The sequence below is a fragment of the Spea bombifrons genome, chromosome 4 (assembly GCF_027358695.1).
Source record: "Spea bombifrons isolate aSpeBom1 chromosome 4, aSpeBom1.2.pri, whole genome shotgun sequence".
Classification (NCBI taxonomy): Eukaryota; Metazoa; Chordata; class Amphibia; order Anura; family Pelobatidae; genus Spea; species Spea bombifrons.
In genome coordinates, this window is record NC_071090.1 from 99,673,902 (window position 1) to 99,690,191 (window position 16,290).

Here is a 16,290-nt window from a genome sequence, read left to right on the forward strand (position 1 = left end):
GATAGTTAAAGATGGCAGCTCTGCCCCTTTATATGGCTTTTTCCTTAGAGGTTGTGAAATCAGCACATTCAGGGAGTGTGAATGAACTCCTGCTTAACCGCCCCAAATAAATTAGGGTTTTGTTTCCGCTGCAAAGTCTCCCTGGGGAAATCCTGGATCACAACATGTAATTAATGCATGGAACGTGTACGTTTAAACAGGAGATATATGAACGGTTACACAATGGAAACGTAAAGGGCAGAGAGTCTGCAGGCAGCCAACACGTATTCAAACTACTGATCACACCTGGGTCATTGTCTTTGGTGTCGAGGGAATGTAAAATGAGCTGGAAAAGTCCACTGCACATCTGTTCCCTGCGGTACAAGCAGGGGATAATGCCGTGGACCATGCAGTGGTTGTCCCCAAGGCCCTGCTGGTTGTGGGAACAAATTGATACTAGTTTTGTCCTCCCGGTAAAGAAGAGGTTAATTTTTTTTTTATCGTGTAGAAAGATGGTTATTGATGAGCCCGCTGTAATGCTCAAACTTCTCTTCCGTCTCAGTGCTGTATGATCCACCTAAGAGAGAAGCACAGGGGATAATGACATTACTATACAGAGCAGAACCTCACTGGGCTTTATTCACTAAGGCAGGGGAGTCAGTCTTTCAACTGTCTGACTTCGCTATACTGTTGTTATGAAGGGACCAGGTAGGTTGTACTGGCCTTTGCAGAAGCTGTACCCCTATGATCTACTCTGTATCTCTAGTGACCATGTCAGAAGCTACTTGTCAAAGTGTATGACGGACCTGTCTCCTGCTTCTCACAGACAGGGTCAGTAAGGGTCCTATAGGTGCTGATTCTATGCTTTTGGTGTGGGTTTCATGTTTGGTTCCGATTAAACCAAGGGGCTAATTAAAGACACGGGTAAGTAAGCTGCATCAAATAAAATAATACGTGGGGGAAAGAAACATGTCGATCACAAGGGTCGACTTCTCTGATTATCAGGTCGCCTAATTGTCCCTGGCACCGCGTGGTGAGTCTGAAGCCGTGTGGTATGTCTTTACCCAGCCCCAACACAACGTGATCAGTCTTTACCTAACCCTGGCGCTGTGTTGTGCATCTTTTACCCTGCCCTCGCACTGTGTGCGTTTGCAGCTTCTCACCTATATGGCAGTTGTACATCCATATTCGTTGGCCATCATATCTGCAGCGGCACTTCATGATGTTATTGGTAAAGTCGGACTCTGCCACTTCCTGATTGGGATTAATTATGACCTAAAGCGGGCAAGAAATGCAAAATGTTTACATGTAAAAGAACGCAGACTGAGCTGCAGTATGTTATCCACCTCTAGAGGGTGCTGTTCCTCCGCTACACTTTTACAAACCTTTCACATTGAAAGTGTAGTTACTAACAAATATTATTTATTGAAATGTGATTAATCTTTAACCCCCCCTCCCCGTTTTTAATCCTAAATAGCATCCAAAAACAAATTAAAAAATGACACTATATACTTTAAAGATTCCACAGAGAAATGAGAGGAGCCTCCCGTACCTGGAAGAAGTAATCCCCTGGAGCCACATCTGTGATATCGATCCATTGACAGTCAATGTCGTGTCTGTAGACGTCCCAACAGCCTACGCTAATTCCTTGCTCCCCAAAATTGGCGCATACGTACTGCTTCTGGGTCTCTGTGGAGAGATGGTTTGTGGAAGACAAAAGAGGGTTATTAAAGCTGCGATGGCGCGTTATATGAGTGCACAAAGGACATCAATAAAGTAAGGAGGTGAGGCATGAGAGACATAAAGTGAAGAGGATGAAGATGGAGAGTTAACATGAGGTTAATTAAAACCGGCTATAGGAGGTGGGATAGAAATAGAGTTGGAAAGGTTTGAGGATGGGAATGCAGAGAGAAGTATTTAAGGTTTAAAGAAATACATTCTTATGGCAGTTAAAAGAATCTCATAATGTTCTTTCACCATCGCTGAGCGATGTTTCTCTTACCTGATTCACACTCTGAATCCTCTAGACAGAAGCTGGCCTTGTGACCTTCTGCAACCTTGGTCCCATTTAGACTCAGCAGGTCGTAGTGGGTGAAAACCTCCATACTGTGGTAGTGACTGTATGGGTGAAGCGAGGAGACTATTACTATCATTCCGAGTGTACAGGGGAGAGTTACTATAATACTAACCGGATGGGAGCGTACAGGAGAGCGTTACTAGAATACTGATTCTATGGGAGCGTACAGGAGAGCGTTACTATAATACTGAGCCCAGCAGAATGTTAACACTGAAGGCTTACTGTGATATAGAAGCTATACATTGTCTATGTAAATATTCCCACTATTCATTAATCCTGGATCTGTAGGATCCACTGAGGATTATTATTTAAAGTCGCGGCTCCTGTTTAGCTAAACAACTCCACTTATGGGTAGCCCACCATCTCCTTATAATGCGGTCTCCTAGCCCTCTGTACACAATGTCCTCTCGAACCCAGACACCTCCTGAGTCCTGACTTCACCTATTTACAGACACCGGTACAATCTGAGAGCTGTGAAGTCACTTCCGCTACACAGAGTTGTCTTTATTTTAGGTCTGTTCCCCTTCCCCATCTGTCTGGGACACTCCATTTATCGGTTTCTGGTACATATAATTAGAGGCTAAAAATATTAGATACCTGACTGGTGCAACACCACTTGTACTATATTTAAGCCTAACATTTTAAATTTAGAATTTAGAAAACCTAATTCTGAACCGGCACAAATAAAAGGGAGGTGAATGCAGATACTTCCGAGACGGAGGTATTTTGTAACCAGAGAAGAAGCTTGGTTGAGTGAAATCCGAGCTATCGTCCCCTTAGATCCACAGAACGGCAATTACCCAGTTCGGAAGAAGATAATGGGGTTTATTTAACACTTTTGCAGAGGAGAGCTGCATTTCCAACTTAATGGCTTCACGAGAGACCAACCCAGTGATCTTCTGCTAGAAGAGGTTGGTTGGAGCTACACTATGCGGAGTGAGTGGTGACTTGCTTTACTGAGTAAACCCCAAATGTTTTATCATTGGTTTAGGTTAGGGCTTACCGGTGGCAGTCGTGCCATATCCATGAGTGGCGCCCATTCTTGGGCCGGAAGTCAGACTGTCCATTGTTGTGTATCTGAGAACTGAAACGCAGCAGGCGACGGAAGCCGGTGGTAGGACTGGTGCGGTCAGCAGAGGAGGAAAGGCAGCGTTCTTCGTGGGCACACAGCAGCATGAACATAGGCCTGTCCTCCAGGTATGTGGTCTGCTCCACCAGAGGGGCATTTAATACAAGATCAGGGGCAGCTGAGAGGGTAAACAGAACAACACATTACAAACCGAATACCTAGCGTAATCCACACAACCAAATAGGCACAATACTCGTTGGGGAGATCAGAGCTCTTCCTTGTAACCGGCCCATTGAGCAACAGCACACCAGGGGGCCTGATTGTGCAAGAGGGCGATCTGTCCCCCAGTTTTGCAGGCAAGGGACTGCCTCCTGTAGTTTGGCCTGGGCCAGGATGCGTCACTGTTTGCAAAGGCAGTCCATACAACCCCTTTTAGATTTCCCGTCTAGATAGAACCACACGCGTCCAAGAACACCCAGACAACATGGCTGCATTAAAGAAAGCCCAGATGAAGTCATATCAAACTGACCGAATCACAGACGGGCCAAATATCTGGTTTGTAAGGGAAACAGTGTTTCCTATATCCATATCAAATAATGATAATAATAATTAATGGTCCTAAACCATGCTATATTGTTTGCCATGGATTTAGGAACCACTGTTTCCCTTCGAAACCAAATCCTCTTCTCTACAGTCGGAATCTAGGATTACATTCTCTCTACAGCTCTGCAGATATGTTACCACTTAAATTAAGGCAGTGATATATTGTTTCATGTGCTTTTCAAACGCCCGATCATCTGGATTCCTGCAGCACTCCACCGACCTAGCTTTTTTAATGCGATATCTGGAAAAGTTGTTGATACCAGGAATCCCCCCCCCAATCCCTGTGCCTGCAGCTTTGCCTTATGCAATGTCTGTTAATGGGTCTGTCTTTTATTTAAGATGGTTTTATAACCATGGTATTGCTTTGTAGAGATTTAATATTAAGTTTCTTTCTATGTTATTGACGTTGCTCTGCATCTGCAGCGGTATTACTGAACTTGTGCATGTGTCCATGTGTGTAGATGTAGAACATGTGTGTGAAAACCTAAAAGAGACGGCCAAATACATTGCCTCGGCCACATTCCTAAAAGTTCTAGAATTTATCTGTTAAACAGTAAATTGATAGTCAAAAGTTGCAGCCCAACCATACTCAGGGCCCACAGCAGGCTTTTTCCTACTGACTGCTACTCCAAGATATAAGTGCTAGAGACGTAGAGGTAAATGTGGCGTATGTAGTCGCGTGGCGTATGTAGTCGCGTGGCGTATGTAGTCGCGTGGCGTATGTAGTCGCGTGGCGTATGTAGTCGCGTGGCGTATGTAGTCGCACTCAGGCAGGCTTCCAGGTGCTGGGTGGAGATGGTTACTATCAGACTTAATACAGGCTCCATTCTAAGGGGTCCCATCTCCACGCTCCGCTAGCCTTGCTTCCCCTACTTGACCCTGCTCCTCACATTTATATATGGAGAGCCCCAGGGATGAGCCTAGGGAGGCTCAACTTACCCACTAAACCAAATACAGAGAGGCAGCGCTGGACTCCTATCCCATACATGACGTATACAGCCAATAAAAAGGTATAACTGACTCACTCTCCGCACAAGACACTCCAGCAGCAAACCGTCCTCCACCTCTTGGGCAGTTAATGTTGGCCCCATCGTGTTTGCAGTGTGACAGTGACATCTCTGTGCCAGAGCACTTCACCCCGCTCATCATGACATCATCAGCCATGACATCACCCTGCCAATACCATGTCTCCTGCAAAAGAAATAGGAAGGGTGAGAAGTGCACTAAATAGCCCTACATCATGATATCATGTAGTGACCCACTTATCCACTGAAGGAGGGCTAGGAACCCTACTGTCAAACATTTTACACAGACGGTAGCTCTTCAACTATTGTAGAATTACAACTCCTATGGTGCTCGGCAAGCCACTTCTTTATTCTTAGGGTGCGGGTAAAGCACGGTGGGAGAAGTCATTCTACATCTGGGGAATTTTCGGTTGGGTAAACCCACTAACCCACTTATCCAAGTGTCATCTGGGGACACGATACTGCATGCAGACATTATCCAGAATTATCTTTTTCTACCACATACATTCTAGACCATAAAGAGGGTAAATTAATAAGAAAAGATCCCAGTGGATCCCAGCAGAAGTGGTAGATCTTAGTATGATGATGTAAGCTGCCATTAGACCCGACTTTCCAGTACAAAGTACCCTTGCTTAGGATCCATGCCTCGTTACACTGTAATCCTTGCACGCAGCACGGGTTTTAAACTGGGAATTTAGCACAAACCTACTAACCGCTGATGATCCAATAACTTTTTTGCCACATTCTGGCAGAATTGTCCTTCCCACATAAAAGTGGTAAAAGAGTCGCACATTCCATTGGTTTCTATGGTATAGACTTTTTGTACCAGCATTGCTCTTCATACATAACCCCTTTGTCTCATCCTCGTAACAGCTGTAATTTATGCCAAACGATAACTCTTCTCTTCCACGACAATTGTATTTTTTACCATGTGATTTATTCTGCTTATTTATGTTCCAATAAAACCAGACAAAAAAGTCTAGTTTATTGTTCGCAGAGAGAATCTTTATTTTCTACAAAAAAAAGTTTTATGTTGTCATTTCCCCTGAACAGCATGATGTGCTAAGATACCCAAAATACCCAAACCCTAAATTCTTTGACCAGGACTTGCCATTTACTTTTTTATTATTTTCTCCCAAATGTACGCACATCACACCGCAAAAGAACGGCCCTTATTAACCACACGCTACGTTTATCTGGTATATTTTCATTTTGTAATTAAGGGAAGCCCTGTTGGCTCACACAAGCTTTACTATCCTTGTAAACGGTCTTTTGCTTACCTGGAAAGCGTGGCTGGCGAAACCCAATCCCAGCTGGCGACACACAATCATGGCCTCCATCACGCCCCAGTCCTCGCTGCACACTGTCCCCCAGCGGAGGGTGCCATTCCTCTCCATCAGCACCTCCACTCGCCCCTCAGAGGGATTACGCCCTCCGCTGAGACGCACCTGTGATGGAAAATAATCGCAATGCGTCATTTTTCTAACAGGCTGGTCAGCGGCATTTCTTAAAACATCCAGGTTACGGGGAACGGGCGTACGGCCGATGCACGCCATATTCAGACTCTCCACGTAGGTCTCACCTGGTTCTGAAAGCCCATGGCTGGCACGTTGCACCTCACAGAGGCATCCTCCTCGTGGTTGCAGGACGGGGACAGGGCGTTAAATTTACAATCTGTGAGCGACTTCTCGAACCCGGTGCACTGAATCTCACTCATGTGGATGAGGCCCATGCCTAAGAGCACAAAATCATAATGTGATAAAGGCAGCTTCACCGACACCAATGTACATACGTGTCACGGTGTGAGTGCCAGGAGTAGCTTCACCGACACCAATGTACATACGTGTCACGGTGTGAGTGCCAGGAGTAGCTTCACCGACACCAATGTACATACGTGTCACGGTGTGAGTGCCAGGAGTAGCTTCACCGACACCAATGTACATACGTGTCACGGTGTGAGTGGCAGGAGTCTTTGACCTTACCTTGGCCCATCCGTGCCCCTGCAATGGCTTCCTTGGCACTGCCAAACCCAAGTTCCCTGCAGACCACGCTGGCCGTCACCAAGTTCCACTGATCGTCACAAACCGTTCCCCACTCTCCGTTTTTCAACACCTCAACACGTCCCTCTCCGATGTTAGCGCCTCCCCTGAGTCGCACCAGCGGCTGCTGTGGGAACAATAAATAATAAATAAACATTAAGTAGATCCCACTTTTGGCGTTGCCCAAACCACAGTGCAAAGCCCCTTGCGTCTTATTTTAACCCATTCTTGTCCCCACTTACCTCTTGACGGAATGCTTTCCTGAAGCCTGAGGCAGGACCCGGGGCAAAGGCTCTTCCGGCGGTGCAACTCACCACAACAGGGGCCCCGTCTTGGCACGTCTCGTTGGTTTTGGGATCAGGAGACAGAGTGCCCCCGATGCGGCATGAAGAAAGGTGGGCTTCGTTTCCCGTACAGTTTGGAAAGTACTGCCAATACGTGTGTTTCTTACGCAACGCAAACATCCTGAGATAGTGAATAGAAATCATTACTCGCTTGGCCCAAATGAACTACAGGAAAGGGAGCTTCGATATGTTATTAAATGTATGAAAAAGTGACAAATCCATATCAATAATTTTTCTGTAATAATCGCCATCTCTTACAAAAGCTTCCAAAACCAGTCAACAAGAATCAGGAACTTAACAATGTGGTGTACATGGGAGAATATTATATATATATATATAAATATATACATATACATATATAATATATATATATATATAATATACACTACTAACAATAAATTAGCTTTTTAAACTTAAACTTGGATCAGCAAACACAATGTGCCATTGGATTGATGGGAGTGATAAAGGAGTGATGGGAGTGATGGGAGTGATAAATGAATCCGCAAACACCATTGTATATTTTTAGTGTACTAAACTGTAAAATGTAGCATCTGGAAAAATCAGATCCGCTCTAAGAAAACATGTAGGCTGCCGGAAACTTGTGAAACTGCTTTGGGTCAATAAAAGAATTCTTCACAAAGTACACAGATTCCAAATTCTGATTTTGGCCGGACATAAAACCGCAATGTTCACAATAAACACGGGATTATGAGCACATGTTCTGTAAATGTACTCTGTGAGGTTATGTAAAGCTCGAGGAATTGATTTATGCGCAGTTATCAAAGACAAAAAATAAAGTACTCATGTAGTGTCATTACTGCCCGGGAGCATAGTATCAGATCATACCTCAAAAAGCAAGCTTTTATTATTATTATTATTATTATTATTATTATTTCATATTGACTATGTCATAACTAGGTTATCATAACTAAATCTACCATGGCAATGATTTCTTCATGGTTTTAGGTAACATCACGTGAGTGTAATTGGTTGGGCAGAGAAAGGCAGACTGAGTAGGCACTTACTTGTAAACCTTGTGGTTATATTTTCTCTCTCCTGGGAAGCCAAACATGCCACACACGACGCGATTGTTTTTATTGTTCCAGTGGGTGTCACATACTTGTCTCCAAACGCCATCTTCCTTGACTTCCACGTAGCCCTCCGTCACCGGCACTCGCTTGCGATAGGCGGACAGAATGGGACGGATACGCACATCTTCTACCTGAATGTTCAACTCCTGCGAGGTAAGAGAGGTGCAGGATAAACGAATGGAAGAACTAATGCCATTTCTAACTGCACTTACTCTGCCTGGCCACACGGGGGAGCTTTGTCATCAAATTACAATGCATTCAATTAATAACCAATCCCTGACACAAGACCTCTCCATCGCTTCATCAAAAAGCTGTTGCTTAACTACCATCATCCTCAGCCAGACTCTGTAATGCACTAACATTAACGGTCGTCTAACACCACTGAATTTATATTGTCCATATATTGCACAATACTTCATCACAACCCCAGTATATTTTTTTCTCTCCCCAAAGTACTCTTAGATACAGTTTCTTATGACACATACTTAAAGTTAAACTTGAAGTTAACCCTGGTATTGTATAATACCCTATTAGGCACGCTTCAGATTAACTGTTGAAGGTGTTCTGGGTTACCCTGCCAGAAGAATTTTTACAGCCTCAAGCCAAGACGGGGAAATTGGAAAGGCTGTGACACGCTGACCCCGGGGGTCATTAAAGGAACATTAGAAAGGGCTTTAGGGCAGAATAAGCAATAATGTTAATGAACTCTCTGGCAGGGTGACCAGTGTCAGTGCGGATATGATTTTTTAAGGAGTATGTAGTTAAAAAATGCGTACGTGTATGAAATCCGCGTATTAAATTGTCTTGGCTGCTATAGTATAAAGCAGTAAGGTGAGCTAGGAAGAAGAAGTGTATTTATGGAATGTCAGCTCTTCTGTCAAAGCTACACACAGCTTGCCCCATATGCACTTTGGTTCAAAAGTTTGGGGTCACTTCGCTGTTTTTATGGAAAATAAGGACATTTCAAACGATCAATTACCCTTTAAACTTTCAAAAAATTAAAAAAATAAAATAAAAATACTATTAAAACGTAATATTTATTATAATTATTCTAAAAAGAGAGAATACCAATGGTGAGTAAAGTTCTTAACCTGAAGTCCTAGGGTTAATCATATATATGAAAATAAATTTCCACAGTTCTGGACCTTCTCCCAGCAGTTTAACCCCTTGCCCTTCCCTGCAGGCTGTCTCACCTTGGGTTAACCTCCTGTCTATTCATATATCCTCCTCACGCCTCCAATTTCCTCAGTAATGAACTCGGTGCTATTACATTTTAGGTATTTAAGTTGTCCTTTATCTAATCTCCACATTCTGATTTCTAAACTATAATAGATATGAATTAAAAAGGCTAAAAATAAAAATAAAATCCCATGCACATTTCACAAAAGGGAAACGCAGCTTTATCAGGGAGACTTGGTGACAAGGTTTGCCCCTTTTAAACTTAAACTTGGATCAGTGAACACAACGTGCCATTGGAGCACAGCAGTGATGGGAGTGATAAGGGGCCTCTGTACGGCTATGAAGATATTCCATTAAAATCCAGCCGTTTGCAGCTACAATAGTCATTTACACCGTCTGTGCTAGATTTCTGATCCATTTCATGTTATTTTAATGGACAAAATTTGTTTTTCTTTCAAAAACAAGGAGATTTACAAGTTACCCCAAACCTTTTAACGGTGGCGTTCATGCACACCACGAATGACTCATGCCAAATGTTCCATTCTACGTGACCAAAGCAGTATAATGGGCGAGGCATGACGAGGGAAGGGGGGTATCCAGATGTTTTTTTAACACTTTCATTGCTAAAGATAGACCTAATACAACCCCCCCTCCCAAAAAATTACATTTCTTAGGAATGCTATCATCACAAAGAGATTTTTGCATACCGGAAAAGATGGAGTTCTGTGTCTAGAAGTAAAAATATTATTACATTGCAGTACTGTTACTTTTTATAATGAATCCCGATTAATTTAGTTCTAATTTAATTGCTCTATATCTCTATCAATTAATTGCGTATACTATACAAACCTCTAATTTACATAAATGACAAATTTGGCTGTAATAATAAAAGGTGACATTTCTTTTTCATTTTTTTTCAGAAACAAAGTACACTTTTGCAATCTATAAAATGAAAGCTTATGTTAAATAAGAAAATATATTACCTGTTCTGCAATATTAAAGTTTAAAGGAGATGGTTTGGACTACAGATTAGAGTCTACATGTATTTACTAAAGCTAGAGTTGTCCGGGGAGTCTGTAGGAGAGCCGTGATTTCAGCTTCTTGACTTCACTATACATGAAGCAGGGCCGGCTCCAGTGAGCTTTTGCAGCGGGGAGAGCTTGACTGTCCCTGTACAATGTATAGTTAAATCAGTGGGATGTCTTCAAAGTCTCCTCACCCATTAAATTATACATTATGCAGGGCCAACTCAGCCCTTCATGCTGGAGTAGCCTGCTAGTGTTTGCTCTTCAATACAAATAGTGAAGTAAGCAAGTTAAACTACAACTATCCTACCAACTCTAAACTTCCAAAGAAAACCATATGTTGGTGTGTGTGTGGGGGGCATATAAAAATACCCCTGCTTTTAACCTTGATGTAGATCAGTAATGTTACAAGCAGGATCAGAGAAATGTTCTAACCGCTTACCTCTAAAATATATTTACAGGGATGAGAAGAGCATTCCAGTGACATTCATCTTAGCCTACTGGGGACCTTCCAATTCCACACCAAGGTCGCCATATGTGGACTCCCCGTCCTAATTACACACCACCTCTACGAATAAATACCTCTCAGTGAAGCGATCTAAGCTTTGAGCTACGTAATACCACCTCCTCCTGGTCTGCACCCTTTAATCAAATGTCTACATGTCTATAAAACCTTATATTGTATGGGTAGGGCCAGAATATTGTCCAGAACATATCCTCACAGCGCAACCTCACAACATGCTTTAAAATCCTATGTGATATACATATATCGCCCACCTGTTTTTTTTTCCCCTTGTAACTTTTTTTTACTTGTTACATTGAGGGAAACTGATAGTTTGTAAACGTGGGTGAGAATGGTACGTTTCTATAGAAACATTTTGGGAATTTAACTTGACCGGTCATCCCACTGAAATGCTAACCCTTGGGGCTTCTGTATTTTTCCCAGAAAGAATGACAGGCAGTTTGATTTCTTCTATAGGGTTTTCCCGGCCATAAGCAGATTTTAAGCAGATTTTTGGCCATCCAGTAAAATAGCAGCTAGCTGGTTACCCTACACATGCCAGGATTTTATCCAACGCACTAATAAGATCACATTTGGAGTGGAATATCTAAAAGGGTTTCTTGTTGTATGTATTCTCTACCAGCTTTCCAGAATGACTCTCCCTACTGGCACTCAAAGAATCCATTGGAACTTTAATGACACTTGTAGAAAACCAATGTGTTCAATGCCCAGTCTAGTGGCCTTGATGGCCTCAAGCAGGCCACCATTTTTGGATACTGCAGACTGAGCACAGAGATCCCAATTAAAAAAGAATCAAACTCCCTTTTTTAGGCAGAATTCCTGACCTGGTTGCATTCCTCAGGGCCTGGAGTTGGGAAGAACTGGAACGGTCCAATCGCTGACCAATACAAATACAAATGGATAATATAAGTAGATCAGGGCATCAGAAAGACGTCTAATAGTCAATAGCTATCCCACTATATCTAATAGATAGATAGGTGGTCCCTGAATAACCACTGGAGTCACACAGGGCAGTAATTTAATAAACTCCATGAACTCAAAGATTCTCTGCTATTTCTAACTAAAGGTAAAGTCTTTTAGTGCTAAGAGGTTCCTCTGCGTGGAGGTACGGTCAGAAGCCAGTAAGGAATCAAAGGAGCTTTCATTACACTGCATGTGCCATAACTATTAAAACTAAGGTTATTTTAAATGTCTTAGAGGAACTTAGGGCAATGCAGGTCTGGTTAATATCTCACGCTGAAAATGTAAGTAGGGTGGAAATAATAGGCTATGTCTGGAAACAAAGTCTATCCAGGCAAAGATGGAACGTTACCCAGCATGAGCCAGCACTAAAGTCAGCAATTTAAAAGGACTGGGACTAATATGGAGCACACAGCCATACGGCTTTAACGCGTGCTAACATGGAGGCTCTTCTACATGGAGGCTCTTCTGACTTGGGGTTGGGAAGAAATTTCTGAATGAGTGGCGGAAAAAGTGAAAAGGCAAAAAAAAAAATTCAATGGGAGACGCAACGTCTACTTTACTTCCCGATTACCTTCTTCAGGACATAAAGCTCTAATTTAGAACACTCAGCGCCTACGATTCTTCCAAAGGACCTGTCAGTTTGTCTAACCTCCCTCTCACCTCACACTGTACTGTCATAAAATGAAGTGGGTTTCTAGTGTTTGTAGTGGGTAACGGATAGGTTTTGTTAAATCCAACATTAAGTTTTCACACAAGCACTTAAAAGTGCAGTAAATCATTATTTTCCTGGATAAGAGACTATAACAGAAAACTAAAACTTTTTCTGATGGATATTTTTTTATGGGATTAAATCAAACTATTGACTACTGGTTTTCCCATATATTCAATTACCAGTAACTTTGCACTCTAGATTAAAAAAATTGCTGTCAACAAAAATGTTGTAACATACGGTAATTCTTATGAGTATCCAGCACAGTGAGAGAATATATAAGATTTTTTCATTGTTTTTGATAGTTTACATTTTTTTTTTTATTTTAAAAATAGATTCAAATTAAACATTCAGCACTATTTGTTTTCATTAACATTCAAATATAAAATGTTTTAATGTAAGGTAAAATTCAAACACTGGAAGTGATATTCTACAGTTCCTATATAAACGCCCAAGCCCTATGCGTTTCAGTGGAACTGATTCTTTACAAGTTAGAAAATAACTCTCTACATATGGAGATGGGTCAAGGTTGCCCTTAAAAAGTAATAATAAAAATAATAGCACTCAGATATATAAGATGGTAAATCATACTTATAATTTTACCCATTGGGTACTACTAAAATAAATATCCACTTAACCCCTAGATAACCAAGGTTTGATGGAAGATTGCTCCATCTATACCTCATAAAAAATGTCAACAAGTTTAGTTTATAAACCCCCGAAGGTTAGGTTTTCTAACAATAAAAAAAAAAAAATGCCACATGAAATAAATTATGGGCACACCGGAACACAAACTTAAATATAAATGAAATCAACAGTCAATCCTCTAGTCACAAAATGAATATGTTTAACCTTTAGGCTTCTGGTTGCGCTCTCAAAATACCCTACTGCCTGTACATAATGCACAACGTGCAGGTGTTTTAGAGGACACACATAGACACAGCTGCTGTGCGGATACGCACACATAGTTTGCGGGATGTCTGGTAAATGCTAGTCCACATTTAGCTTTGACCACACACTCAGTAAACACGGCTCCTTCATGCAGAACAGACAGTGAACTTGTGAACCAGACGCTTCCCAGGGCATCCAAACCAACCATTCCGGGCACGCCAGACACTAAAGTCTGCACACAGGGTAAAAGAACCACGCATGGGCACACACAACAGTGACACAGCGCGGGCACAGAGCAAACAGTCTGTACAGACTGGGAACAAAGCATACTGACCAGGCTCAGCTTGGGCATGGAGAGGAAGGAAGAGGCCATGCATAGACAGGGATGGGAAAGATGAAACAGTATTGTGCACGCTAGATGTGGAGCACACTAGGTGTGGGAGATACTGGGGTGAGGAGCACACTGGGTGTGTGAGATACTGGAGTGAGGAGCGCACTAGGTGTGTGAGATACTGGGGTGAGGAGCGCACTGGGTGAGTGAGATACTGGGGTGAGGAGCACACTGGGTGAGTGAGATACTGGAGTGAGAGCACACTAGGTGAGTGAGATACTGGGGTGAGGAGCACACTGGGTGTGTGAGATACTGGGGTGAGGAGCGCACTGGGTGAGTGAGATACTGGAGTGAGGAGCGCACTAGGTGAGTGAGATACTGGGGTGAGGAGCACACTGGGTGTGTGAGATAATGGGGTAAGCAGCACACTGGGTGTGTGAGATACTGGAGTGAGGAGCGCACTAGGTGTGTGAGATACTGGGGTGAGGAGCACACTAGGTGTGGGAGATACTGGAGTGAGGAGCGCACTAGGTGTGTGAGATACTGGAGTGAGGAGCGCACTAGGTGTGTGAGATACTAGGGTGAGGAGCACACTAGGTGTGTGAGATACTGGGGTGAGGAGCGCACTGGGTGAGTGAGATACTGGGGTGAGGAGCACACTAGGTGTGTGAGATACTGGGGTGAGGAGCATACTAGGTGTGTGAGATACTGGAGTGAGGAGCGCACTGGGTGTCTGAGATACTGGAGTGAGGAGCACACTGGGTGTGTGAGATATTGGAGTGAAGAGCACACTGGGTGTGTGAGATATTGGAGTGAGGAGCACACTGGGTGTGTGAGATACAGCAGCGAGGAGCACACTGGAGGTGTGAGATATTGGAGCGAGGAGCGCACTGACAGTGTGAGGCACTAGAGTAAAACGCCCATTTAGTCTACCCACTATCCCTGCTGTAAAGAATTAAACCATAATCATCCCTTGGTTTTGTCTTAGATTCGCCATACGCTGACCCCATACTTACTGAACTCCCTCACACTATTAACGTCTGCAGCTTTAATCCCAACACACAGCTCCCTCCACCATGTACAAGTCTGAATGTGTCATGTTAATGATGATGATTAACGTGAAGCAGTGCTTTATGGCTATGTGAGGGTAATGATAGGGCAGATGAGCGCACGTTGGGTGGATGATACAGAGGCAGTGTGTACCGAGGGTGTGTGTGTGACAGCTGGGTGTTCAACGGAAAAAGCTGACATTACCGAGTGATTAATGTCAGAGAGTCTAGACGAGTCCTGGGGGTGTAACACGGGGCCCTGCAGTCCTAGAGGACCTGGGGACATCTGCAATATTTGGACTATCATGGGGCAGCAGTGCGGCATTAATCTGCCACCTTGCAATATTTCATGATGTAAAATGCGCTACAGGTCTTAATATAAGCGCATACTCTGCAGGTATATTATGGTCTACAAATATGTGTATAGTATATGCAGTGTTCTGCCAGATAATGCCCTGGTATCTGTTCGTTGTAGGGGCAGAAACCAGCAGACCGATATAAGACCTTTATATTGATTGTGAATTTCTCTGCAGAGCTTTGCAGACCCACATATTTAATTTGCAATGTTTTGTGTAATTGCAATGCCCTGCAGACATGTATATTAAATCAATTAATTTATGCCTTTTATGCCTCCTGCCACGCAGACGCCTCATTAATGGGGTCCAAAGAAGGCTTTAAATCACAGGAGTCTCAGTGTGTTAAATGCAATGCAGGGCAGTCCCACTGATTCAGCTCCTTAGTAAGCAAGATAGCCATGAAAATGTATTTAGGACTCGCCAAATATGGGGTACTTTGACGTGGCGGAGGGCTAAGCAATATATGGCCGTATAATGTGGAGGAATCCTGAATATTTAGGCCTCAGGGTATGCTCCAAATTCATGCTTTGTTTTATCTGTAGTGCTCTACAGATTCGTATATTGCAAATATAGTCCTGCTCAATAGTCCTTTGCCAACCCCTTCTTCTTTGGATCCCACCCGTCACCTCACCTCCAAGCGTCCCACCAGATCGTTGTTGAATTTGAATCCCGGGAGCCGTCGATCACTGCACTGCACTCCAACATCCTCACTGTGTTTGCAGTCCGTAACCCCCCATCCGTTGGAGCTGCAGGACGCAATGCTGCTTTCTCGCCCCGTGCAGTGTACATTGTCCAGCCAGATCCTGCCTGTGAAGACATCACCAGAAATATAAGAGTACCGAACGTACATGTCATGGTATAACCCATTCTGGGTCACCAAGTCCTCCTTTACCTTTCATTGGACTGCAGCACCTAATAGCTGGGGTTTATAGAACATCATGGGGACTGCAGTCTAACAATAGCTAAAGGGTTCCAGGCTGCCAGTTGCAGCACTAACATGAAGCTTCATGTATGTAGATACGGTGCATACGTTCCTC

At 43.3% G+C, this 16,290-nt stretch overlaps 1 protein-coding gene across 1 annotated transcript in view; it reads right to left on the bottom strand.

Annotated features, from left to right (window-relative positions):
- Positions 1-150: 150 nt before the first annotated feature.
- The window catches only part of LOXL2 (lysyl oxidase like 2), a 28,069-nt gene continuing 11,929 nt past the window's right edge, over positions 151-16,290 (bottom strand). The window contains exons 3-14 of the mRNA XM_053462795.1: positions 15,885-16,060; positions 8,162-8,373; positions 7,035-7,257; positions 6,736-6,919; positions 6,336-6,487; positions 6,034-6,201; positions 4,754-4,919; positions 3,060-3,303; positions 1,982-2,097; positions 1,532-1,668; positions 1,143-1,254; positions 151-556 (exon numbers count right to left, since the gene is read on the bottom strand). Coding sequence (XP_053318770.1) covers positions 477-556; positions 1,143-1,254; positions 1,532-1,668; positions 1,982-2,097; positions 3,060-3,303; positions 4,754-4,919; positions 6,034-6,201; positions 6,336-6,487; positions 6,736-6,919; positions 7,035-7,257; positions 8,162-8,373; positions 15,885-16,060 — 1,970 coding nt within the window. The 3' untranslated portion in view covers positions 151-476. The remainder of the gene's footprint in view (positions 557-1,142; positions 1,255-1,531; positions 1,669-1,981; positions 2,098-3,059; positions 3,304-4,753; positions 4,920-6,033; positions 6,202-6,335; positions 6,488-6,735; positions 6,920-7,034; positions 7,258-8,161; positions 8,374-15,884; positions 16,061-16,290) is intronic.